This window comes from Colius striatus, chromosome 3 (assembly GCF_028858725.1).
Source record: "Colius striatus isolate bColStr4 chromosome 3, bColStr4.1.hap1, whole genome shotgun sequence".
Lineage (NCBI taxonomy): Eukaryota > Metazoa > Chordata > Aves > Coliiformes > Coliidae > Colius > Colius striatus.
The window spans coordinates 93,911,045-93,934,284 of record NC_084761.1 but is presented as its reverse complement, the minus strand read 5'-3'; the positions used below and the strand labels follow the sequence as shown (position 1 = coordinate 93,934,284).

General features: G+C 52.3%; 2 protein-coding genes across 5 annotated transcripts in view; one reads left to right on the top strand and one right to left on the bottom strand.

Annotated features, from left to right (window-relative positions):
* The first annotated feature begins 1,135 nt into the window (after positions 1-1,135).
* CHMP3 (charged multivesicular body protein 3) lies at positions 1,136-15,117 on the top strand. Its single transcript, XM_061994251.1, has 6 exons — positions 1,136-1,235; positions 4,674-4,734; positions 9,695-9,874; positions 12,632-12,753; positions 13,637-13,751; positions 14,577-15,117. The coding sequence occupies exons 1-6, from the start codon at positions 1,191-1,193 to the stop codon at positions 14,714-14,716; spliced, it is 663 nt and encodes a 220-aa protein (XP_061850235.1). The 5' UTR covers positions 1,136-1,190; the 3' UTR covers positions 14,717-15,117.
* Positions 15,118-17,062: 1,945 nt separating this feature from the next.
* Positions 17,063-23,240, bottom strand: part of KDM3A (lysine demethylase 3A) — a 31,497-nt gene continuing 25,319 nt past the window's right edge. For all 4 annotated transcript variants that reach the window (XM_061994245.1, XM_061994246.1, XM_061994244.1 and 1 more), the window contains exons 19-26: positions 22,708-22,879; positions 21,714-21,804; positions 21,026-21,156; positions 20,321-20,440; positions 20,088-20,227; positions 18,924-19,100; positions 18,271-18,405; positions 17,063-17,833 (exon numbers count right to left, since the gene is read on the bottom strand). In XM_061994245.1, coding sequence (XP_061850229.1) covers positions 17,753-17,833; positions 18,271-18,405; positions 18,924-19,100; positions 20,088-20,227; positions 20,321-20,440; positions 21,026-21,156; positions 21,714-21,804; positions 22,708-22,879 — 1,047 coding nt within the window. In that variant the 3' untranslated portion in view covers positions 17,063-17,752. The remainder of the gene's footprint in view (positions 17,834-18,270; positions 18,406-18,923; positions 19,101-20,087; positions 20,228-20,320; positions 20,441-21,025; positions 21,157-21,713; positions 21,805-22,707; positions 22,880-23,240) is intronic.

Sequence of the window (23,240 nt, the reverse complement as noted above, 5' to 3'; positions counted from 1 at the left end):
CCCAAGCTTTTGCACTTTCTGTGCATCAGTGATTATTTCTAGTCTTCTGTGCCTCAGCTTGTGCATTAGGGCATGAGGACATGGCGTGACTTGCTGGAGCTAACCCTGCAGCACCCTGCAGAGTGCCTCCAAGCTGTTCACTAATTTTGGCCAGGTTACCCGCCCTTGGCTGTGGAGAGGATGGCAGAGGATGGAGATGAGCCAAGCTTTGCTGGTGAGGCAGCTCTGAAGGAGCCCTGGCAGCTGAAGGTGAGTCAGGAAACATCTTCTGTGGTAGCAGCTCCTTCTGTTTTTCAGGTTTCCTGCAGTCTTCCTCGGGCTGCAAGGGAAAGAGACATAGTTTGAGCCACCTCTTAGAATGCCACAGGAAAAGTGGTTTTCCATGAACCATGATTGAAGGATAAGCATCTCATTTATTTCTCAGGATTGCAGCAGTAGGTACCTCATCTTCCATGAGCTATTAATGAGTCTAGTTCTTATATTTCTGACAGCTGCAACCACAGAATCACTTTGGTTGGAAAAGACCTTTGAGTCCAACCCCTGTCCCCACACAGCCAAGCCCATCACTGACCCACGTCCCTCAGCACCTCATCTATGTGTCTTTGAAGTATCTCCAGGGCTGGGGCCTCTCCTACCTCCCTGGGCAGCCTGGGGCGGTGTGTGACAACCCTCTCAGGCAGAAAGTTCTCCCTCGTCTCCAATCTAAACCTCCTCGGTGCACCTTGAGCCCATTGCCTCGTGTCCTGTCACTCATTATATAACTCCACCGTGCTCTCCCGCTCTGGCAGCGGCTGTAGCCGCTCTTTAGCGCGCCATCACCCCGCACCGCCGCCGCCCTCCGCCATGCCCCTGCGCCGCCCCGGGGCCGCGTCCCGCCGCGGGCCGTGCGCAGCGGGGCGGGGCCGTGCGCAGCGGGGCGGGGCCGTGCGCAGCGGGGCGGGGCCGTGCGCAGCGGGGCGGGGCCGTGCGCAGCGGGGCGGGGCCGTGCGCAGCGGGGCGGGGCCGTGCGCAGCGGGGCGGGGCCGTGCGCAGCGGGGCGGGGCCGTGCGCAGCGGGGCGGGGCCGTGCGCAGCGGGGCGGGGCCGTGCGCAGCGGCGGGGCCGTCCCCTGCGAGGGGCGGGGCCGCGCGCGCGCGCGCGGGGCGGGGCCGCCAACCCGGAAGAGGCGGGCGGCGCGAGGCCGGGGCCGCCATGGGCCTCTTCGGGAAGACCCCCGAGAAGCCGCCCAAGGAGCTGGTGAGGCCCCGGCGGCAGCCAGCGGCGCCCTGGGGGAAGGCCGGGAAGCGGCCCTGGGGGCACGGCGCTGCGGGCACGGCGTTGCTGTGCGGCCGGGCAGGGGCTGCGGGAGGGGCGGGCCTTGTCCTGGGCTGAGGGGGAGAAGAGGCCGCGGGGGAAGGTTCGGAGCGGGCGGGGTGTCCCCGGCGCCGAGATCGGGAATAAACTTGTTAACACCGAGGCAGCGGTAAGAAGCAGGCGTTCCTTTGTTGCGGCGCGTTTATTGGTTTCGGCTGGTCTCCCCGCGTCCCTCCAGCATGTGCCAGACACGGCTGTGTGACGGATCTCCTTGGTCGCATTGTTGTTTGAGGCCCCTTACGGCGAGCCCTGTCCCGGGCTGTGGCTGCGGCAGCTGGGCCTCAACTGAGGAGCCGGCACACGCCCTCCCCAAAGGTCCCCGTGCTTGGGGACCTCGTTTCTTCTGCAGTGCAGCAGTCTCGTAACTCCCCCAGCCCGCTGTCCCGGTGCTTCTGCACCCTGGGGGTGTGCAGAGACTTGACAGGGGCTCCCAGGGCACCAGGAGCATTAGCCAGAGGAACGATGCAGCCTGGGTGGTGTGTTCTGGGGAGGCTTAGTCAACACCTCCTGGGTTTTTTAGCTTGCTGGTAGTTATCTTCCATAGCTCTAGCTCTCCAGCTTTGTTCTAGTTCCTGTTGCAGGTTCTAGTTCCTGTTGCAATGACTGTCTTAAAAATATGAATAGCTGAAATACTGAGACTTGGAGGTTTTTAATCTGCAGGTTAACTGTGCAAACCTCACATCTACCCACAGTTTTCTGATGTCACAGTGAAATGAAATTAGATGCTGATGGACTTCACTGTTGCCTTTCATAAATCACTAGTAGTGCATTAATAAAAAACCCTGCTACTTGGTGGGGAGAAGATCAAATATATGAGAAGTAAAAAGCAGCAGGGAGAAGGTGACAGGCACCTTGAAGGCTTAGAAGAGCTGCAATGTCCCAGGTATTCCCTGCTGCTTTGTAGCAACTGAGTCCCAAGGGAGCAGGTTATTGTTGTTACTTGCTGGGTGATAGTGTTAGATGAGGAATACATAGTGTACTTTCCCTTTCTCCTCTACCTGTGTTGGACCACCACACAGCTTGGTTATAGTTTCCTCCATTCATGAGCACTGTTGGAAGATACCACAAAAAGAACTGGCTTTTCACAGAATTATAGAATGGTAGGGGTTGGAAGGGACCTCTAAAGATCATCCAGTCCAACCCCCCTGCTCAAGCAAGTCTGCCTAGGTCATGTCACACAGGAACATGTCCAGGCGGGTTTAGAAAACCTTCAGAGCAGGAGCCTCCACACCCTCCCTGGGCAGCCTGTGCCAGGGCTCCCTCACCTGAGCAGTAAAGAAGTTTATCCTTAAAGTTGAACTTTCTGTGTTCCAGCTGTTATCCATTACCCCTTGTTCTGTCACTGCACACTACAGAAGAAAGTGGTGTGCCATCCTCTTGACAAATGCCTTTCAAATACTTGTGTTAATAAGACTCCCCCCTCAGTCTCCTCCAGATCAAACAGCTCCAGATCCCACAGCCTTTCCTGCTCCAGTCCTCTGATCATCTTGGTGACCCTGCACTGGACTCTCTCCAGCACTTCCCTGTCCCTCTTGAGCTGGGGAGCCCAGAACTGGACACAGGACTCCAGATGAGGCCTCATTAGGGCAGAGGAGAGGGGGACCAGAACCTCCCTCGACCTGCTGCCCACACTCTTCTTGATGCATCCCAGGATGCCATTGGCCTTCTTGCCCACGAGGGCACATTGCTGGCTCAGGGTTAGTTTACTATCAACCAGTACTCCCAGGTCTCTCTCTGCAGAGCTGCTCCCCAGCCTGTATGTGTTTGTTCCTCCTCAGGTGCAGGACTCTGCACTTGCCCCTTGTAAGGGTTTTGGAGATGGCTGCTGTCAACAGAGGGTTAAGGAGCACACAGCCATGTAACCCTCACAGTGTGGTTACGCTGCGCTGATGAGTTCCTGTTGCTTCATGTCTGATGCCTGCTCTTTCCCCTTCTGTAGCTGACAAGCTTGCCATGTTTTCCAGTGACACAGCATGTGTGTCTGTGGGTCATCTTGGAGCTGTTTGAAGAAAAGCTTGCAGAGGCACTGGAAAAGAGGGAGCTCTGAGCCATGGCTCCTCTTTCTGGGTGGCAGGCCGGCATGATGACTTCACAGGCTGTAACAGCAAAATTGAGAAACCCATTAATAGTAAGAAATGTCTTTCCTCCCGTGCCTAACTGCAGCTTTGGAAGGAAACAGGACTTACTTCTGCTTCCTAGATGATGAAGCAACAGCATCACTTGCCTGGTGTGAGTCTGCCAGCAGCACTGTCCCCAAGCAGGGCTTGGAAAAGCAACCCAAACCCTGCAGGAGGTGGCTGATGATGGGAAGAGGGTGACATTTTTGTGACAGTCGTGATTCACCCTGGGTTCATTTGTGTCTTCTACTCTGTTGAGGGGAGAGAATTTCTTATGAAGGATACAAGGCAAGCATCTTCAGAGCTTGTGAGGAGCTAGTGATGCATTTTGGCCTGCCTAAAGCTGGCTGTCTTCTGTACATTTAATGTTACTTCAGTGCTCAGCAGGTTGCCATGTCTCTTGTCACTGGAAGCGTACAGCAGTCAAGGTGAGAGTCAATGGGATTTCCTCCTCCTCTTGTACATAAACCAGGTGATGAGCTTTGGGGAGGCCAGGGAATGTAGAAGCACCCAGCTCTGCTTTTAGGAGGACAGTTGTGTGAAGCAGTTTCTGCCCAGGCAGTGCCAGAGGTGAGCTGTCAGAGAGGGTCCCGCTGTCAGCAGGGACTGATGCTGACTTGTGGCCAGTCGTGGTGTAATGGTTGTAGAGCGAGTCTCTGGCAGATGTCATCTTTGAGACATGGCAGTTAGCCAGACAGAGTTCAACCATGTTTTACCTCAGTCTCCCTTTTCCCCCTCTCATGTTGGCACACTCAAAAGAGGGCTTCTTCAGGGATGAGGTCCTGAGCAACCTGTCTGCGCTCTGAACTTGGTCAGCCTGCTGAGTAGGAGGCTGGCTTGGAGACCCAGGGTTCCTTCTGACTGAAAAGCACTCTTGATACTTCCTGGGCCAGAGTTTGTACCCTCTGCTGAAATCCTCTGTGGCAAGGTTCCTCTGCACAGCAACGTCACCCAGGCAACAAATGTTTCTGACTCACAAGCTGCGTCCTCCTTAACTCCTTCTCTGAAGTGCAGTCATTGGTGGTGTCTCTGCAACATTGGGGTTTTTTTATTTGAATAATGAAATACTGAAACATCATTCCTAACCTCAAGCTTGTGTATTTTGAAGTGCTCCTTTTGACACTGAGCAGTTAAGGGATATGAAAGTATCAAAGTGGAGTTTTAACGTTGGAATTTCAAGTAACTCTCACTTTCTCTTTTTAAGGTCAACGAATGGTCCTTGAAGATAAGGAAAGAAATGAGAGTGATTGATAGACAGATCAGAGGTTTGTACTTATGCCTCAGTTTTTGTTTTTCCTTCCCCTGTCTGCCTTCAAGGGCTTTTTGCTTTAACTGGAGGAGGCTGTGAAGTCTCATAACCTGATGTGCTCTGTCATGTCTGGGATAAAGGAAGATGAATGTGATCCTGGGACCAGACCTAGTCTGTGTTACAAAATGATGCTGCAGTGAAGTTCTTCAAGTAAAATTTTCACATGATTGTAAATATTGCATGCTTCCAATGAGACATAATGCCCTTCAATCCCATTTGCTAAGGTGAATCAGGAATAGTGTTACTGTGGTATGTAACTCCATGTGTAGAAGGTTCTGTGGGGATGTACTGGTGTGAAATGCACATGTTAAACACAAGTAGCTTGATGTCAGCTTTGGGAAATTACAAACAGAAGAGGGAGAAAAACCCCTCACCCTATTCTCAGTGGGTGTTTTGCTATTATGAACATTAAACTTTTGAAGGTATCTTGAGAAGCAGAGGAGTTGCCTAGTACTACCCTGCCACCAGTTCAATGTCTTGTTCTCTCTTCTCCCTGCCTTCTCAGAACCTGAAAATAGCTTTGGGGCAGGTTGTGTTTTCCCCTTTTTGTCTTCTGCCTTGCCCCCAGAGTTGGTGTGTGGGATGTGCTGGCAAAGGATGTTTTGTGTCAGCATCTGTTCTTTTTGGCACACGCCTGTTCCAAGTGACTCAAGGAGTGTGTTCTCCTTCCCCTTTTATCCCCAGCCCCACAGTTTTGGAGTAAGCTGGCAGGGTTCATGTATTCTCCCACCGTTAGATTTGTGTGAGCTGGTTGGAGGGAAGATGCTTGTGCAGTACAAAGTTCCTCATCTATAAAATAAGGAACAGGGTTTATACTTCTTTGAGGGAAATCAGTGCACAGTGTTCATCATGCCTGTGATTTGTTTGGCATTCTCCAAGGTACTTTGTGTGGCATTCTCCAAGGTACTTTGTGTGGCTGTTTAGAGCACAGAGCATCTGAAACATGGCTCCTCTTGTTTACAAAGTATGTTTTGGGAGTTTCCACCTTCCAGAGGAGCAACTACCCACATGGCTTCTTGGCATCTTGGTTTTCTCTCTACTTTGTGTGTGCCATAATACTTCCATTGGCCTACAGAAATACTGGGTTATGTGGTAGTCTGATGTTTTGACATGGATGTAAATCTAATTATTGTATCAGCTCTAAATGTGTCTGTATAAGTATTGCAGAGTGTTACATGCAAAGAAATACAGTTTAGTATGCAAGAGCTGAGACTAACCACCAACCATGTGCTATCCTGATCATTCCCATTCAAAATAAAGCACAGAATGTCTTTGTCATGCCCATACTGTGCCAGGATTTCATATATTACCAAGTGTCAGCCTGTGGTTTTGCTGGACACTTCAGGCCAGCAAGCTGCTGCTAAAAAATGTCAGTCACATCCCACTAAAGGTATTTTTGTTTCCAGAACTGACCTGTAGCTGGACTCTACCATGCTCTTAATCATTTCAGTTGAGACTTACAGAGGAAATGGCTGCAATCTCTGAGTTAAAGGTGCTGGGCTGTGACCTGTCTTCCTTTCCCTGGGAAAGGCTGTGTTGGATGGGCTTTGCTATGACAACACTCTGGTCCACCTGGGCTGAGGAATGGGCTTGGCTCGCTCAAAGGCTGGGCTCACCCACTCAGTGCAGTTATTAATTAGAGCAAGATGCTGTTTCAGACCATCTGTTGTTGGACTCTTGCTGTTTTAATTTCTGTCTGGTGTGGGTTGCTTTGGAGGGCGTGGAAAGGCTTTGGAAGAAATGAAAGATATCCTTGTGACTTCAGAATGGAAGTTTTTGAGTTAATATAGCTGGAGTAATACAGTACCTTGTGCTTTCCTGGGCTGGCAGATCCCTCCTGGAGGTGCTCTGCACTGCTCTGTGCCTCTGTGCTTGGCAGAGGGAGTGATTCTGGCTCACTGGCTACAAGCTGGCATTGACCTTCAGAGGTGGAACTGACCATTCTGGCATATTTTATGCCACTAATCTCCCATCCAGCAGTTCTCGTGCCAGTGAAAGCATTCACTGGAACAGGGACCCTGCTACCCTGGTTTGGGTGTAGGAACACCATACCTGTGCTTGGTTTTAGCCAGACAAAGTGAGGTGCTGGAGTCCTTCAGGTGCTTTCTGGTTTCTGCTGCAGCATTTCAGCTGTTCCTTACCTGTTCTGATCTGCTGGGACTTGGCTCACCCCCGTGTCTGTCATCCAGCTCCCTTCAAGCTTGGCTTCTGCAAAGGATAGTGGGGAAGCAGCAGGGAGTGTCTTCCTGATTAGGATCTTGCAGATTTCTGAAAGACTCATCTCAAGTTGTTTACTTTAGGATCATTTTCTTTGCAGACTTTGAGCCACATTTCTTCAGTAGCTAATTTATTGTTGAAGCTGGAAAAGGGAGTTGATGTAGCCCCTGCTGGTTCCTGCATTTCTTACTCTGAGCTTTTTGAGGTACCTGCCTTCTGCTGCACACAGCCAGGGTTCCCTGACAAGGCAGATGTAGGAACAGTCACATCAGGTTGGCTGGAGAAACCCACATTACTGAAGGAAGCCTGTTTAACTGTGCAGTGTTCCAAACCCAACTGTTTGGTGCTCACTTAGTACAGGCTTAGTTCTGTGTTCCTGCTCTAGCAGGCTCTTGTAAAAAGCTGTTGAACAAAGCTGGAGATCAGGAGAGTCTGAACAGGACGTTTTAGGTTACATCTAATGATTTACCAGCATACTGGGTGGTGCTGATCAATTGCCCCTAGCTTTGACACCAGCCAGCTTATAAATTGAATGTGCCAGTTGATATGGACACCTAACACATAGAAACTCAAAACCTTAACTCCTTAAGTACAAGCACATTTTAATGTTTGTTCCTGAGCAGTTTGAATGTGTACCCAGTAGCTGTGTCCTTGTGGAGCTTGGCTTCAACAGGATCTGTAACATGAGGTTTACTTCCTTCAGGAGAATCCCCTTCATCTTGGAAATTATTGTTTCTCTAGCAAGAGTCTCAACACTTACAAGGTCCAAAATGGAGATGAGGAGATGATTCCCTTGATATGGGAGGTACAGACTTGACTGAGTATCTGATTGAGGCTTGGTGAGTTGTGCCTGACAGGGAAATTAAGTCTATCTGCAAGGATGAAGGCTCTGTTTGGCAGCAATTAGTAAGTCTGTGGTTCTGAGTAACTCTTAAAGTTGTGGACACACCCTTAGATATTGACTATCTATGTGGTTATGCTTTTTTAAAGGCAGCATGTATCTAAAAGTTTGTAGCTTCTATGAGATCAGCCTGCTACAATTATTCTGAGTCTATTTTTGTCAGAAAAACACAGTTCTAACACAAACAGTGAGGGCAATTTTGGCCACAAGAGCCCTCAGATTCCCTTGAAGCTGGGCATATGGGTTAAGCTTTGAGCAGAGTCTGCCAGGGAAGTGTTTTTGCTAGTAAAATGCCTTCTGAGGCTTGCTAGTTTTGAACTCTGGAGACAACTTGGTTCCTTCCTGGTGAAGTGAGACTATCTGGTGATGATCAAGGAAGAGGTGATCTTGTAAGCAGCAAAGCAGTGCAGTAGCCTTACACTCTGTGTGTGTGTGTACACACACACACATTTATATCAGGCCAGTTTAATCATCAGGCAGTTATTCTGAAGTTGTAAGTCAAGCAGTCATCTGAGAGTGCTTTGTTCTTACTGGACCGTTTTTGCTGCTCAAGAATAAGCCTTTAGTCAGCTCAGCTTCATGCAGCCACGTTCCTGGACAGTCCTTTACAGTGCTCTTAACTGCAAAGGAGTTTAGAGCTGCATGTTTAGTAATGAGAATTTTCCTATTAAGATTTCGTTAATCAGCTAAATCATCCTAGCAAAAGGTCTTTGAGTAACAGAGTGTCATGGTTTAGGCCCATCAGGGAACAAAGACCACAATTAGCCTCAAGTACCGAAGAGGCTGAGAATTGCCCAAGGGCAGGGAGAGCTCCATTGCTGCTGAAGGTTCAGGACAAAACAGCCCAGGCTGCTGGGCTTGGGGAGGGAAACAGAGGATCATTTAATGCAGCATCAACTAAAACACAACCTTAAACCCAAAACATAACCAAAATAAACCAACACAGAGCAGTACAACAATGAAGAGTCCGACCAGCCCTTTCAGAACACCTTTTGCCACACCTTCCTGAGCTCACAGCCCTGATCCCGGGGTTTTTACCTCCTCCCCCTGAACGGCCCAGGGGAGCAGGCAGTGGGGGTTTCAGTCAGTCTATTCCCAATGGCTTCTGCCCTCTGTCCCTCCTCAGGACAGGTGGGCTCTGCACCCATCCTCCCTGCAAGTCCATGGGGTACCTCACACATACACAGCCCTGCCCGGGCTGCTCCAATGTGCATTTATCCCAAAGGCTGCAGCTCCTCTCTGCCTCTCGTGTGGGGCTGCTCTGGGCCCGCAGGCTCCAGCACGGCCTGGGCCATGGCCCCTCCCCACACAGTCCCTCGCCCGTCCGGGCTCACTCACACGGAGCTGCTGGTAACTCTCAGTCCTGCCATGGCCCTGCAGGGGTTGCAGGGGTACAGCTGCATTCTCACCACGGCTTGCAGAGGGGTCTCTGGTCTAGTGCTTCTCCTTCCGTCCTCCTCTGAAGGGTCCATGAGGTCACCATCTTGTAACACCTCCTGCCAGCACTTCAAATTCCCCTCCCCAAATAGTGCTGGCAGAGGCGCCAGATTGGCCCAGCCGGGCTGGAGGTGGGTGTGAACCCAGGAGCCAGGGGAGAGTCCACAAACTCTTTACCGGGTCTTCACTGCAACCTGCTCCCCCTGTTACCAAGCAAAAGCTGCTCCTTGCTAAACCAGGACACAGAGGGAGCCTGAAATCAGGCAGGAATGGTTCTTCACGCTGCAAACACACCCTGCTCTCTCTTCCAGATCCTTAGCAGCTTGTCACCATTGGCTGTGGGTGTTTTTCTGTCCTCCAGATATCCAGCGAGAAGAGGAGAAGGTGAAGCGGTCCATAAAGGACGCTGCCAAAAAGGGGCAGAAGGACGTGTGTGTGATCCTGGCGAAGGAGCTGATCCGCTCACGGAGGGCTGTAAGCAAACTCTATGCATCCAAAGCTCACATGAACTCTGTTCTCATGGGGATGAAGAACCAGCTCGGTAAGAACAACTGCTGAGAAGATCTAAGCTTTAGAGGTGAGGTCTGGGGTTCCATTTTCAGGGCAAATGCAGGCGAGGCTTGAAGGTGGAAGCAGCCCTGCTCAGCAGGCTTCAGAACCAGGGAGGTTCCTTTCATACAGGCCCAGAGGTGTGAGGCTGCCACAGTCCCCACAGCCAGCCAGGCCCAGCACTGTTCCCAGGAGGCCCTGGTCTGCCTCTTCAGCTGGTCAGGACCGAGGTCTCCAACCAGAACATAGCAGTGTGCACATACATAGTGTGGGAGTTGTTGCAGTAGCTGCTCTCAGGCACTCAGCTAAGCTGGCTGCCTGTCCAGTACCTGCCCCATGTCTCCTTTGCCTGAGCTGCTGGTACCTGGGCCTGTAGGCCCCTGAAGTCTGTGTGTTCCCTGGTCTACCTCAGTCCCTCTCATTCTGTACCCTTGATTGTTCCCCTAAACATGCCCACAGTGAGTTTCTCAGGTTCAGTCACATTCCTGAAATCTCCTTTAAAAATCCCTCATGTGCTCTTTGCCCTCTATGCATCCCATAAGGAATTCTAGATCCTGTAGGCCAAGCCCCCTCTCACAATTCAACATCTTCTGCAGGATGTTCTGGAGGCTGTTTGCCCACTGCTCAGTCTGGATGAGTTTCCCACTCTGGGCTCTGACGTGGTCGGGGAGCTCCCAGGGAGCTTCCTGGAGTTCCCACCCCTTGTCATTCCCTAGAGCTCTGTCTCTCTGTGTCCCCTCTGATGAGCTGCTCAACAGAGACCCTTAACACCTCCCCTCCAAGCTTGAGGGCTGCAGTGACATGAAAAATCGTGTGCTCTGAAACAGCTCTCTTCCAGTAATCCAGGACACACTTTTGATGCGTGTTCCCAAACAGCCTGAACGTGTGCCCGGTATCCCCCTGTCCTTCTGGAGCCTCTTGTTACTGACTCCAACAGGATCTGTAACATCAGGTTTATTTCCTTCAGTAGAGTCCCTTTCAGCTTGGAAATTACTCTTCCTCTAGTGAGTGTCTTAACACTTACAAGGTCCCAAATGGAGATGGGAAAGCAGTCTTTGGTTGCCTTGATGTTGATGAATTCATTCACTCTGTGGCTAATTCAGCTACCTCCCTGTAAACCCTACCTTGTCCTTCGTACTCCCCCACTACTGGCATGTTGCCCTGCTTCCTTATCCATGTCCCAAAACCAGTATAAGATGCTCCCTGCAGTATTTCCCATACCTTAGGGCATTTCAGCCTGTAACAAGAGCACAGTAGACAGGGAAAGACCTGGTGGGGGCTAATGTGCTCCTGAAATGTCAGTGTTGCCACCCCAGTGTTACCTGAGCTAAGTGCTAGGAGATTTTAACAGCAGACATGTGATAAGAGTCCAAATGTGAACCTTAAATGTAATCTCAGTCAATCTTGGATTGTAAGACTGGGAACTGGAGGTGTTCAGCCTGGAGAAGGGGAGGCTGAGGAGAGACATGAGCACTCTCTGCAGCTCCCTGACAGGACCTTCTCTTGAGGTGGAGGTCGGTCTCTGCTCCCAAATCACAAACAACAAGACAAGAGGAAACAGCCTCAAGTTGCTCCAGGGGAGTTTTAGGTTGGAGATGAGGAATAATTTCTTCCCCCAAAGGATTGCCAAGCCGTGGCACAAGCTGCCAGGGCAGTGGTGGAGTCCCCATGCCTGGAGGGGCTGAGGGATGTGGGGTAGTGGTGGCTGTGGCAGTGCTGGGGAAACAGATGGGCACAAGGAGCTCAAAAGTCTTTTCCAAACTAAAACCATCCTGTGACTGTGGCTCCCAAGGTTCCTGGTTCAGGGAAGGGAAGCAGGGGCTGTCCTTGCAGCATGAGGTGTCCTGTAAGAGAAGATCCTCAAAGCAGCCTCGTCATCAGCACTACCAGCACCTGCATCTTCCTGAGGCCATTCTGAGAGCAGCTCAGTCTGGGGCCTGCATTGCCATCCTTCAACTGGGCAAGTGTCTGCCAAAGGCCAGGGCTCTCTCAGGTTGTTAACATTACACTTGTTCTTAAATCAATGAAGTACTAACATGAAAAATAATGTGTGCTGTACCTTCGTTCTGCTTCGTTAAGGAGTGACCGTTTCATATGCCAGCAGGTAAGTTCTCCACGAGTGGCTAACACGAGATGGCACAGGTCAAGAGCCTCACAGTACCCTGAATTGTTACAGTTCAGGCTTGCTCTGTGCACATCTGTGAGAAGAGATTACAAGCTGTGAGAGTAGCCTTCAGAAAGAGCTGAAACTACCCTTATTTCCCTTTTCTCTGCTCCAGTATTCATTTCCTAGCCTGCTGTTTGGTGTGGGACCCCTGCAGCCTGCCAGGGTTAGGTCCTGCTGCCCCGTGTCAGGCAGGAGGTCACTGCTTTGCACACAGTCATAGTGGAGCTGGGCTGTAGCTCAGCTGGTGAAAGCCCCAGCAAAACCCTCTGGCTGCTGAGGAGCAGAGCTCCACAGGCATCTCTCCTCATGAACTGGAGCACAAGGGGGTTGAAATCTCTCTGCAGACAACCTGGATTGCTCCAGGTAATTCTACAGGACCACTGGCTTTGCTAGAAACAGGTTTTTTTATGATGTGGGCAGGAGTTAAGCTTGTTCAGGAAGACAGACAAGAATGGAGTAGCAGGATGTGCATTTCATTTTCTGCCTAAATAGAAACAAATGTCTGTCCATGTAGGGAGGAGGTGATTTGTCTGCCATGGGGGTGCAGGGATCGTTCAAGCTCTTCCTGCCTTTCTTCCACAGCTGTCCTGAGAGTAGCAGGTTCATTGCAGAAGAGCACAGAAGTCATGAAGGCTATGCAAAATCTAGTAAAAATCCCTGAAATCCAAGCAACAATGAGGGAGTTGTCCAAAGAGATGATGAAGGTAGGCTCTGTAACAGAAACAAGACGTGGTTGGACAAGAGGTGGTGGTTGTGGCTGCTTTGTCGGTGGCTGCCATGAGCTCTGACAGAGAAATGAGAGCAGCATGGCAGTAGTTGGGGGCTTTCTAGCAAGTTGCTGTGTGTGGGGCAGACCCTGGCTCAGTATTACCTGCAACACACTTGGTGTAAAGCTCAAAGCCACAAAAAGCTGAGTTTGGGAGGAGGAAGGTCTGTCCCTGTGGCCTGGTTGTCCTCAGCCAGGGCTGGGGCAGACGAGGCTCGCAGCAGGACCCCTGCCTCTGCCCAGTGACCACCTCTGGCCCAGGGGAAGCTGCATTTCCTGCTCTCAGGGATGAAAGTGTTCATGGAGACAGAGCCTCTGTGGGAAGCTGAGCTAGATGGCTGCTCTGATCCTGGGCCTAAAGCATCCAGCTTTGTGTCTCTGTGGGGACACTGCCCACACTTTAATGCACATTCATTCTCCGTTGTGGCTACCATCAGCTACCAAAGTTGTTTTGCTTTTTCCCCTCTTACCACTCCAGACTGTTTAGTTCAAACCAGTTTATTTCTTACTGCTGTTACTGTTGTGCACCAGAACCACTTGGCCCAGCATGGGCCCTGCAAAGGAATGTTTTCAAACCCAACAGAAGAAGGGGAACCCCCACCAAACACTGACACACAGCACCAGTTTTCAGCCCTCTTTTCCTGTGTGCCCTTGTGCAGATCTGTGTGTAAGCTGTGGGCAGAGCCTGAGCTGGAAAGGGAAGTGAGAGCAGCAGCCAGGGGTTGGTAGATGCTTGGCCAGGTGTAACCTGAGTTCTAGAGCACCAGTGTGTCATCCCTTTCTCTGCTGTTTGCATCACATCCTGCCTTGTTTCCTGCTAGGCTGGTATCATAGAGGAGATGCTGGAAGACACCTTTGAGGGCCTGGAGGATCAGGAGGAGATGGAAGAGGAAGCTGAGATGGAAATCGACAAAATCCTTTTTGAGATTACAGCAGGTGAGTTTGGGCCATTGGCCTGGGCAGGGACACAGCCACTTACAGCCCAGCCTGCCCTGGCCTGAGCTGCTGTGGGGTCCTGGAGCCCGGGAATGGGTGGCTGTGGGATCCTGGAGCCCAGGGGTGGGTGGCTGTGGGATCCTGGAGCCCAGGGATGGGCGGCTGTGGGATCCTGGAGCCCAGGGAAGGGCGGCTGTGGGATCCTGGAGCCCAGGGATGGGCGGCTGTGGGATCCTGGAGCCCAGGGAAGGGCGACTGTGGGATCCTGGAGCCCAGGGAAGGGCGACTGTGGGATCCTGGAGCCCAGGGAAGGGCGACTGTGGGATCCTGGAGCCCAGGGATGGGCGGCTGTGGGATCCTGGAGCCCAGGGATGGGCGGCTGTGGGATCCTGGAGCCCGGGGAAGGGTGGCTGTGGGATCCTGGAGCCCAGGGATGGGTGGCTGTGGGATCCTGGAGCCCAGGGATGGGTGGCTGTGGGATCCTGGAGCCCGGGGAAGGGTGGCTGTGGGATCCTGGAGCCTGGGGATGGGTGGCTGTGGGATCCTGGAGCCCGTGAGGTGCTGTGCCTGATGGAAGCTGTGCCACACCGAAGGCACAGCCCCACTGGTCCCTGCTGTCCCTCACAGCTGCTTTTCCCACGCCATGGCTGTGCCTCCCCTCTGCAGGGGGCCACGGGAGGCTCAGGGGTCTGGCAAGTCAGCCAGCAGCCCGGGGCAAGCCCAACAGCTCTTGGGTGTGACCTCTAGCGGTTGCATTACTGCAGCTAAGCCACTAGTGATGAAATCAAGCCCTAAGGCACTAAGGAGCCTGTCTGTCGTTTGCAGGAGCCTTGGGTAAAGCCCCAAGCAAAGTCACAGACGCCCTGCCCGAGCCCGAGCCCGCAGGGGCAGCGGCAGCGGCCGAGGAGGAGGAGGAGGACGACATCGAGGCCATGCAGTCCCGGCTGGCCACGCTGCGCAGCTGAGGGGCAGCCCCGGGCTCCCCTTTGCCTTGGGGCTGTTGCAATGGGATGTTTCCTGCCCTGCCTTCAAAATGGAATATGTGAGAACCCTTTATGTAATATATCTATATTATTTTGGGGCCTGGGGATTGTGTTCTCCCAGAAACTACTGTAATATACTTCTTGGGGAGTGCAGGCTGCAGAGATGCTCTTACCCTTTTCTGTCGGGCTGCAGTGAAATGGTGGCGGAACGTTATGGATTTGGGGGTATTAAGTCCTGAAGTACGTTCATAGCTTCAAGTAGCATCTTTCCTTAAAAAGCACTTTGGCTTCATCTGCTGCCCAGAACCTCCTGTGGTTAAGATCTCTGGTTTTCTGACTCACTACAGATTTTATTAAAGCTGCTTTTACCAGTTGCTGCCGTGCATCAGCTCAGTTTGCATTGCTTCAGCCTCTCTGCACAGACAGTATCAGCCTCTAACGGCTCCCTCCTGGTTTTCTGACACCTTTTGGGCTTGTTCTTTAGCACATTTAGGGCCAGCTTTTCAGTCACAGCTGCTGTTAACCAGTGGCTCTGTTCCAGCTTTGTCCAACCTTGGCATGTTCACGGAGAGCTGTCTTTAGAGGTGGTGTTGGAGTGCCGAGCAGGCACGTGGCAGAGGCAGGATGGTGTTAAATAAGTTGCCCGGGGGCAGGGGCCAGGCAGCTGGTGGGTCTGGGACTTGCCCTGACCCTGCACCTGCTCCCAGCCAAGGTCAAGGTTTACACAAGTTAAACCTGGTACTCAGCAGCCTTTGAATCCTCTGTTCAGTGTTGGGCCCCTCACTGCAAGAGAGACACTGAGGGGCTGGAGCGTGTCCAGAGGTGGGCACCAGAGCTGGGGAAGGGGCTGGAGCACAAGTCTGATGAGGAGTGGCTGAGGTGAGGGAGCTGGGGGGGTTCAGCCTCGAGGAGGCTGAGGGGAGACATGAGCACTCCCTGACAGGAGGCTGCAGTGAGGTGGGGGTCTGTCACTTCTCTCAAGTAAGTGACAGGACCAGAGGAAACCGCCTCAGGTGACATCAGGGGAGGTTTAGACTGGAGATGAGGAAGAACTCCTTCCCCAAAAGTGTTGCTGAACCCTAGTACAGGCTGCCCAGGGCTGTGGTGGAAGCCTCAGCTCTGGAGAGATGCCAGCCCATGTGGGGCTGAGGGACGTGGGTCAGTGGTGGCTGTGGCCCAAGCTGGGTGTTTCTGTGTGGGACAGCACAGCAGCAGTGGGGGCTTTTGTTAACCACCACTCACCTGCAAACCCCATAAGGGAATACAGGGGCTGGAGGCAGGCAGCAGCCAGAGCTGAACAGCTGCTGCTCCCTCTGCCAGCAGAAGGGCAGCTCCCTGCATGGCACAGACCCAGCAGAGTAACCCCCCATGGCTGTGGCAGAGCTGGGCAGGCCCCCTGTCCCATCACCACCCTCACTCCACACCCACAGGGCATTTGGTTCTTGTGGGCCTAGGAATCCCAACTGCTAGAGCAGTGGAAGAGGTGGTGAGGGGGCAGGTCACAGCTGTGACACACGGGGAAGAAAGTCCAAAATCCATCTTCAGCAAGAGGCCCTGGGCCTCCCTCCAGCAGCTGGGAAACGTCTCTACTGACACTTCACTCCTTCAAGCAGGAAATGCCAAGGCAGATATCTGCATGGTTTGCTGCTTCAGTTGTTTCCAGGACTTTGGGCTCAGTTGTGAGAGGAGGCAGCAGATGTGCCCTGTTGGAGCACAGAAACAGCCCACTTGATTCTAACCTCCCCCCAGGGAAGAGTCCCTGCACATCACTGCAGGCTCTGCTCCACTTCAGCTGCTGCAGGAGGGGTAAGAGGAAGCTGCTCTGAAGAAAAAGCATCCTGTCACCTGTGTGACTCAGAGCAGTGCAGGTGGGGCAGGGCAGGGAGGGGAACTGGCCCAGAGCTGCTCAGTGTGTTCAGAGGGCAGAAGAGGGACTTCCCTGGAGCGTCCCCTCCTACCTGGTTCCTTCCCCCCAGCCTGCACAGGACAGAAAGGTCTGGTTTGCCTCAGTGTTAGGTAAGAGGCTTCTGCCTGGTTTAAGATATTTTCAGTCTTTCTCCACCTATTTTTGGAGCATTGTGTGAGCCATTTCAGACCAAAGCTGCAAAACTCATTTGCCACAGACCACAGAGCCACCCTTGGCAGGGGCTGAGCCCAGCCACCAAACAAACCCTGTAACCAGATCCACCCCTAAATTCAGTCCCGTGAGCCTTCAGATACTTCAGAAGGCAGTATCAACACTGGGACAGCTTTCTCTTGCATTTCAAAGCACTGCAGCCAATGAATTACATGTCAGAGCCAACTGAAGAAGCCAGGCAAGGACCAATCTCTGAAATAGAAGAATTTTATGTAGACCATTCAGTGTTAAAAACCAGAGCATCAAACATCAGTTCAAATTAAAGGGCAGTTCCAAACAGAAGACATTTGATTAAAAGTTTCTTTTTAACATTTAGAAATTTAAATACATTTACCTAAAGATGGTGAAGCCCCATCTCTATGTTACTATACAATAGCTTAAAGCTACTTTTCAATGCTAGTTCTATGTTACTGTGAAACCCCAGAACTGCATTCTCACCTTTCCCTACGTCGGGGATGAAACGGGGCGACTCCCAACTTCCTCCCACCCCAAAGCCAGAGTTTAAAACTCAGAGCTTGACACTCTCTTGAATACTCTTTTGTGGGTGGGTTTTTTTTGTCATCTGAGCCATCTGCCATAGTTCCCAGTTCCTACAGGAGGTATTTTGTACACTTTGGAGAGCAACTCCATATAAAGTTCTATTGCAACTGAGCATTCACAGTATGCCGCAGTCCGTACGTATTACTACATATACATCTCAGCTTTGTAAACATTGGAAGAATACACAGAACTTAGTACCACGGCCCCTCTGGTACTGCCGAAAGGAAGATGAGGTAACATTCAGAGAATCTCCAAAAAGTCCACAGAGGTCCTGACTGAGGAGTTCAAAGAGCTGCCAAGGCTTCTGTTCCGCCGGGCGGGGTTAAGGCGTTCGTTCCGCGTCACGGTCTGCTGAGGCTGGACTCGTTCGCTCGCAGGATCCCCACCGCGTCCTTCACCGCGTGGTAGATGACGTTCTTCACCTGGGAGGGAGGGAGGGAGGGCAGGGTGAGGGGCGAGGGGCAGGGGGAAGCTCGGAGACACACACGGCGCCTGCGGCGCTTCCCGCGGCACCCGCTGCGGCGCTCCCGGGCTGGGCGCGCTCCGCGGCGCCACCTTCAGCTCATCGCCAGCGCGGGAAGGTGAGGCCGGGATGCCAGGGGCACGGAAACTAGCCCTGCAGCCCGAGGGGAGTATTGCAGGCTCGGCCGGAGGCAAGTCAGAAGAAAGGGAAGAAGAAAACATTGCAGGAGAAGCTTCGGAAGGCTCCCTCAAAGCCTGTATAAAACAGCTCCAACCCCCGTGGAAACTGCTCGCGGTGTGTGGCCACAGCCCTCGTGGGCTGGGTGAGGGCTGCTTGGCCAGCGCTTTGGGAAGGGTGAAGAGGGGCAGGGGGTCACCCTGAGCACCTGGCCCTTACCTGCAATTTATCTTCGTGGTTCGTATGCGTATGCGACAGATACCTAAATTCCTGAGTGAGCCAGAAGCAGTGTTTGACATGCTCTGGCGATACAAAGTCTTCTGCAACTTTAATACAACTGTACAAGTTATGAACCTGCAGAGAAGGAACAAGCATTAGGCGGGCTCCCTTGCTGGCGCCAGCCCCAGCACGGCCCCTCGCCTCTCTCCTCACCCCAGCCCGGCCGTCCCCTCTCTCCCTTCCCCAGCCCGGCCGTCCCCTCTCTCCCTTCCTCAGCCCGGCCGTCCCCTCTCTCCCTTCCCCAGCCCGGCCGTCCCCTCTCTCCCTTCCTCAGCCCGGCCGTCCCCTCTCTCCCTTCCCCAGCCCGGCCGTCCCCTCTCTCCCTTCCTCAGCCCGGCCGTCCCCTCTCTCCCTTCCCCAGCCCGGCCGTCCCCTCTCTCCCTTCCTCAGCCCGGCCGTCCCCTCTCTCCCTTCCCCAGCCCGGCCGTCCCCTCTCTCCCTTCCTCAGCCCGGCCGTCCCCTCTCTCCCTTCCTCAGCCCGGCCATCCCCTCTCTCCCCGCCCCAGCCCGGCTGTCCCCTCTCTCCCTTCCCCAGCCCGGCCCTTCCCCAGCCCGGCCGTCCCCTCTCTCCCCGCCCCAGCCCGGCCCCTTGCCTGGTGTGGAGCTCCAGCTGGAATGAAAACTACGTCTCCTAGAAACTGTACAATAGCCCAGCCCTGAACTCCGTACTCCTGGTGAAGGCGTTTCCTTAGTGCTCGGTCCAAGTACCAACTCTGGTCGTGAATGGGATCGTGATCTACGGGGTTGTCTTGGCCCTGTTCTTCAGCCACCTGGAAGGGCGCAGAGCAGAGGCGTGACCCGGGGCTGCCCTGCTGCAGGCTCTGGAGTGCCACAGGGGACCCAGGGCTCCCACACTGCTGCGGCCCAGGGGCCAGCACCACTCAGGCCAAACCAGAGAAACAAACTGGGTTCCCAGGAGGCACAAGGCTGGGAGGCACAAGCTGTGGGGAGAGAACTTCTGCCAAAAGCTGCAGTATCAATCCAATTGGTTGTGGCAATCATTGACCCCCAGGCCCACAGCCCAGAAACTCATCTGGGAGGAGATGAAGAGCTTGGCAGGCTGCTGAGAGCCCCAGGCCTGCAGGCCAGCACACTGCGAGGGACCAAGAGGTGCGAGACACTATCAGACCCCAAAATGCCAACTCTTACCTAACTCAGTACCAGGTTTTATCTAGAGTAAGATTTCTCCTTTGTTATGTGAGAGGAAGCTGCTGTGGCCTCTCAGCCTGTGCCCCAGACAGCAGTCAGGCTGACAGGGCCACACTTCTTCAGGTCATCCCATGTGTCCTTCTGAACACCTGCATGTTTCACCTTTCCACTTTTAGAGGGCCACAGACATCACCCAGAATACCTCCTGCTTTTCCCTTAATCCAAACCTCCTCAAGGTAAGAAGAAGAGGTAGGAAGAGGGAGAGAAAAACAGAACTTTATTGCTCTGCCATCTCCCAAGAACACCTCCCCTGGGTGCCTTTCAGAAGGATTTAGTTTAACATTAAACTGTAGTTTGGTTTAAATCTTGGCTTATTTCCTGACCTCCTTCCTTGTGCTGTAGGAGGGTGGCCAAAGGCAGCCCATCTACATCCAGAGTAACTCCCAACTCTCTCCCTTCTCAGCCCCTCCAAGACCCACGGCACACCCCAAGTTCCCCCCTGGGTACAGCCTTTGTTCTGGGACAGGAAGGAGGAGCTGAGTCCCAGGAGAGCTGTTTGCCAGCCCTACAGCAGCAGCACAGGAGGTTTTTGGGCAGTGAGGACTTACCTTTTTGAGGAACTCCCGGATCTTCTCGGTGTCTTTGGCAGCGTAGATGTGCCACAGAGCTCCGGGCTTCTCTCGACTTTCAGTAAAGCGCTTAATTGTCAGTTCATCAGAATCACCATCCTGGATGGTTTTGAGCACTTCTGTTGAGAGGAAACGTGAGGAGTTATGCTGAGGGAGCTTCCCCCCAAGGAAGGGAGCCCCAGACACAGCCCAGAACTGAAGGGAGACGTTACCTTCCTCCTGGTCAGCCTGGCCTTTGGGGATGCCCACGTAAACCATCACGTTTGCTGCATCAGACACATCCAAGTGGAGGTTTGTTGTGCCATATTTTCTGTCCTCTGGTGTTATTAAACCTGAAAAAGAAATATATGAAAAATAAAAAGACTTAGCAGGTGCATTAGCAAGATGAAAAGAAACCTCATGCAGCAGCTCTGCTTGAAGGGCTTTGTCTTTTATCAGCAAGTGCTTCCAGTACAGCATGAACTCAGTGCCCAGGTCACAGAAACACAGAATCTTAAGGGTTGGAAGGGACCTTGAAAGCTCATCCAGTGCAACCCCCCTGCCAGAGCAGGGCCACCTAGGGTAGGTCACACAGGAACTTGTCCAGGTGGGGTTTGAATGTCTCTAGAGAAGGAGACTCCACAGTCCATCTGGGCAGCCCCTGCCAGTGCTCCCTCACCTCAACAGGGAAGAAGCTTTTCCTTGTGTTTCTTTGGAACCTCTAGTGTTCCACCTTATACCCACTGCCCCTTGTCCTATCATTGGCCATCACCGAGAACAGCCTGGCTTCAGCCTCCTGACACACACCCTTTATGGATTTGTAAACACTAATGCCCTGGACACCACTGTACATGAGCCAGAGTGACATTTTCAGCTGAATGTGGCCAATGAAGTGGGCTGTGGTGAAGGTGCCCCTAAGCAGGACAGCAGCCCCTTACCGTAGGCGTTGTACATCTTGGGGCCCAGATCCGGGCGCACGAAGTAGTTGGGAAGGCGAGAGGCAAGGTTGAGCTTCCCACCCCTCCTCGTGTACTCTGGCAGTGGGATATTCTTCATCAAATCATCAAACCTAAAAGCAACACAGCACAAGTCAGCGTTAGGAACTGATAAAAAATAGAGTAGCCATTAGAACCAAAGCTTTCTCCAGTTCAGGAACTGCACTCCTTTGCCCAGGGGGCTCGCTGGACCCCATGAAAACACACAAGGCACAAGAATAAAGCAGATAAACTTAACTGCTCTGCAATAATGCTGTTTCCTTGGGTAATCATCTCACCTACCATCACACAGAGTAGGTCAGAAGAATACCTTAAATCATTTGGCACTAAGCTTCAGCTGAAGTTTAGATTTGAAAATGACTGTGGCTTTTAGGAAGCTCCCAGAGTTCAGTCAATGAACAGTGGGTTTAGGTACCCACTCTACAGCAGCCAACACAATGAGCTACACAAACATTCATCATGACACGTGTCTAGTGTTCCCAGCTCAGTCGGGCAGCCCTGAGAAACACAACAGCTGGCACATGACCAACAGCTCCCCAAAGCTGAAGGAGGTATCAGAACAGTTACTCCCAGGCTCTTGTCTTGGGGGTGCAGCACACAAATGATGAGCAGGTGCTTTGTGGGTTCTTACCGAGAAGGCATCATGTCTCTGAAGTCTTCTCCTGGGGGCCAGTCTTTAAGCTTCAACACCATTGGCTCTCCTTCTTCTGTTCTCAGGCGACCTAGTGCCAGATGTTAACAAGTCTTAAACAGCTGTACGACTCAAAACCCAAAGAATGGAGAAGAAATCCTTATCTTAGTTGAAAATCACGTTGGTGCCACAGTTATTTCTGTAGAATCAAGGGCACAAGTTCCTCTGACACCATAGGTGGGCATTATTGCCATGGGAAGTGTGTTCCAAGAGGAGATCCCAGCGTAAGCAAGTAGCCTTTACCAGCTCTCCCACCCAGGCAGGCACTTCCTACAGTTTAGCTGATGCAGCTGGTTTGTGTTTGAGGCTGGAGGAGCTCATGCTACAGCCAAATCTTTTCAAAGATCAAGTAAGAGAGGAGAGAGGTGTAAGTGAGCCTTCCAGCTCCCACTCTTCTTGCCCCAAGTACCAAATTCCCCCAGGTTTACATCACACAGACAGAGGAAGCAGAACTCCAGCTGCCATGGCAAGTTTCTTTCCACCTAGAAGTGAGAATGATGCCTCCCCTGAACTCATTTTTATACAAAACAACTTTAGTTCCTTAGGAACAAACGGCACCTCCAAGTTAAAACAGCAGAACTCAACGACCTTGTGAGCACCAACCCTACACCTGCTCTTTTGTGTTCCACTCAACCTGGCAAAAGAGCTGAGAGGTGAATCTGCTCACTAGGAAGACCCCAGACTTTCTCAGAACACTTCTTCAAAAGGCTAAAAATCAGCCAAACATTCTCCTGCAGGGAAAGCCTCCATGAGGTGACAGTTTCTACCCAGCCCACCATCCTGCCAGCATCCTCAGGGAGCACACATTGCAGTCAGGGATGAAGCAGCAGCCTGCAACATCTTTTATGCTGCTTCAAGGTGACAAATTTATGCTGGATCAAAGTTATCACAGCTTAATATTTCACCCATTGGAACAAAACTTCACACTGCTTACTTGAAATATCTTCAAATCCATCCCAGAAGTCTCCCACAGTAGCTCCAGTGATGATTTCATTGGTCCTGCAGTTAACCAGATCTACCTCCTGTTGGCCGAATTCCTTCCTGAAGGACTCTGGTCTCCAGAGCTCTGCGTTGAGTTTGTGATGCACTCCTGACACCATGACAGGCTGGGAAGAAGGAGGATATATTCTTAAGAATTACTAAATGCCAAAAACTCTAATTGCAAACTGAGGTGAGTAATGCAGAACATGTACTGGGCATTCAGACACTTTCATAGAATCATAGAATGGAGGGGTTGGAAGGGACCTTTAGAGATCATCCAGTCCAACCGCCTGCAGAAGCAGGGTCACCTAGATCAGGTCACACAGGAACGTGTCCAGGCGGGTCTTGAAGCCCTCCAAGGAAGGAGCCTCCACCCCCTCCCTGGGCAGCCTGTGCCAGGGCTCCCTCACCTCACACTGAAATAGTTTTTTCTTATGTTTGAATGGAACTTTTTGTGTTGCAGATTCATCCCATCACCCCTTGTCC